Source organism: Sinocyclocheilus anshuiensis, unplaced genomic scaffold, assembly GCF_001515605.1.
Source record: "Sinocyclocheilus anshuiensis isolate Anshui unplaced genomic scaffold, SAMN03320099.WGS_v1.1 scaffold557, whole genome shotgun sequence".
In the NCBI taxonomy this organism is placed as follows: domain Eukaryota; kingdom Metazoa; phylum Chordata; class Actinopteri; order Cypriniformes; family Cyprinidae; genus Sinocyclocheilus; species Sinocyclocheilus anshuiensis.
Genome location: NW_015540883.1, coordinates 610,973 through 613,167, shown reverse-complemented (window position 1 = coordinate 613,167; position 2,195 = coordinate 610,973). Strand labels below are relative to the sequence as shown.

The following is a 2,195-nucleotide window of genomic DNA, read 5'->3' as shown; positions in this document are numbered from 1 at the left end:
TCTGTCTGTCTGTCTATCTATCTCTCTGTCTGTCTGTCTATATCTATCTATCTATCTATCTATCTGTCTGTCTGTCTGTCTGTCTGTCTATCTATCTATCTATCTATCTGTCTGTCTGTCTGTCTGTCTGTCTATCTATCTATCTATCTATCTGTCTGTCTGTCTGTTCTATCTATCTTCTATCTATCTATCTATCTGTCTATCTGTCTATCTGTCTGTTTGTTGTGGAAACAGTGATACTTTTTTCAGGTACTTTTTTACGAAGAGAAAGTTTATCTGTAACACTATAAATGTCTTTACTGTCGCTCTTGATTTAATGCATCCTTTCTCAATAAAAGTATTAGTTTAAGCTTGCTGACCCCAAACTATTAAATGCTAGTGTAATGGTTTCCACAATGTTTTCAACATTGATAATAATCGGGGGTTTCGAGCCCCTGCCCCTTTAATCGCAGACGCTAAAGTGGCCTTTCAGTCTGATCTAGGACAGCGATTTCTACTGAGAGGGGAACTTTTAGTTCACTTTGACCTGTTCTATTCACCCATGTCAGCAGAATAATATATGTGCTCAGTGTGTGAAGCTCCTGGTTTATAACAGCTGTTATGTGAGTGAGAGAGTTCAGCCGTGTTGGTGTCTGTTGTCACACACAGAGAACACGTCCAGCTAATGCTGCTTTGGTAGTTTTAGGATGAGGAGTCAGGAGAAGAGCGGGATGATGAAACACATCTCCATCCAGCTGAGCTCATCTGTGCATCACTTCACCTTTCTTCTGCAGGACGGCGCTGCCGCTGCCTCGGCCGATGTGGTTCTCCACGGTACAGGTGTAGTTGCCCATGTCTGTCTCCTCCACAGCGTCAAAGATCAGCGACAGCTCCACCTCCTTCTCCCCCAGAAACTCTCGCACCACCCTGAACACACACACATGTTCAGATCAGCACACTTTCAAGCTACTCAGACCGTTTCTGCAGAATGACACATATGTTAATGATACACTTGCCAGGATAAAACAGAGCATGCTGTGCAGATTCTGAATCCCATCATGCTCTTCTGTTTTCAGTGTGTCTAATGAATCAGAACATCAGCAGCAGTTTGTAACGTCTCCTTCTTGACTCATTCTTTGACAAACAGCCAAGGGTTGAGATATTTTTACTCTATATTGAATTGAGAATGCCAAATAAATGGAACATTGATTTAAATGTCAATTAATGTTAATCTAACGGCCAAATGTACAGAAGATCTGAATGAAACAAGGAGAAATATAAAGGCTTTAATAAATAGACTGAACAAACATGTTTTATATTTCAGTCTGAATGTTTCCAGACTTTCATTTCTCACAATATTTTTAAGGCTCTTGAGTTGAGGATGAACTGCTCTCTTTAGATCTTGCGCTCTCATTCTCTCTCATTTGAACAGATGTGGAGTCAAACTTCCACAAAACAACACTGGGACCAAATAGCTTCTGTATTTCAGATATAGATTTTTTTTAAATGACAGCTGAATTAATTTTCATTGAGAACTATCAACTGTACAAATGAAGAGAGGTGAAGCATCCATATGATATCAGTCCTATTAAAACATACCCAGCATGCTTCATGTTGCTACAAATGAGAGCCCGACTCAAACATGCAGAAAAAATTATGATTCATACTGTACTGATATTTTATGATTATTTATATAAATAATATAAATAAACAATATACATATTTACATTAAACAATCAATTCAATCTTTTGAAATGTCATCCTTTCAAAACGTATTAAAGTTACAATAAATACAAGAAACTGTTCGACATTTGTTCCCCTCAACATGAGTGACACAGTTATAGTATCCAGCGCTCTAAATGGGGACACACCATAAATATGAATTGTTTTACTGTATATAGAGATAACTGTACTGAAAACACACAGAACAATCTGAAAATCAGAGTTTTCTGAGATTACAGAAAATCTTTCAAAGGCTTAGGGGGAAAAATAGATTATTTTAATGTTTCAGAAAGGTGTCTCTCTAATGTTGAATTTAATTGTTTCAAATAGAGTACCAACATAAATATTTGTGAAATAGTATTATAATTTAGTCTATTTGATAAATAACAGTTTAAAAGAAAAGCATCTATGAATGATGAACATCAATGTATGTGTGTGTGAGAGAGAGAGAGAGAGAGAGAGAGAGAGTGTGTGTGTGTGTGTGTGTGAGAGAG

The 2,195-nt window shown here is 37.2% G+C and overlaps 1 protein-coding gene across 2 annotated transcripts in view; it reads right to left on the bottom strand.

Moving 5' to 3' along the window:
* The window catches only part of il1rapl2 (interleukin 1 receptor accessory protein-like 2), a 296,539-nt gene that overhangs the window by 9,179 nt on the left and 285,165 nt on the right, over positions 1–2,195 (bottom strand). For both annotated transcript variants that reach the window (XM_016486283.1, XM_016486284.1), the window contains one exon: positions 761–906. In XM_016486283.1, coding sequence (XP_016341769.1) covers positions 761–906 — 146 coding nt within the window. The remainder of the gene's footprint in view (positions 1–760; positions 907–2,195) is intronic.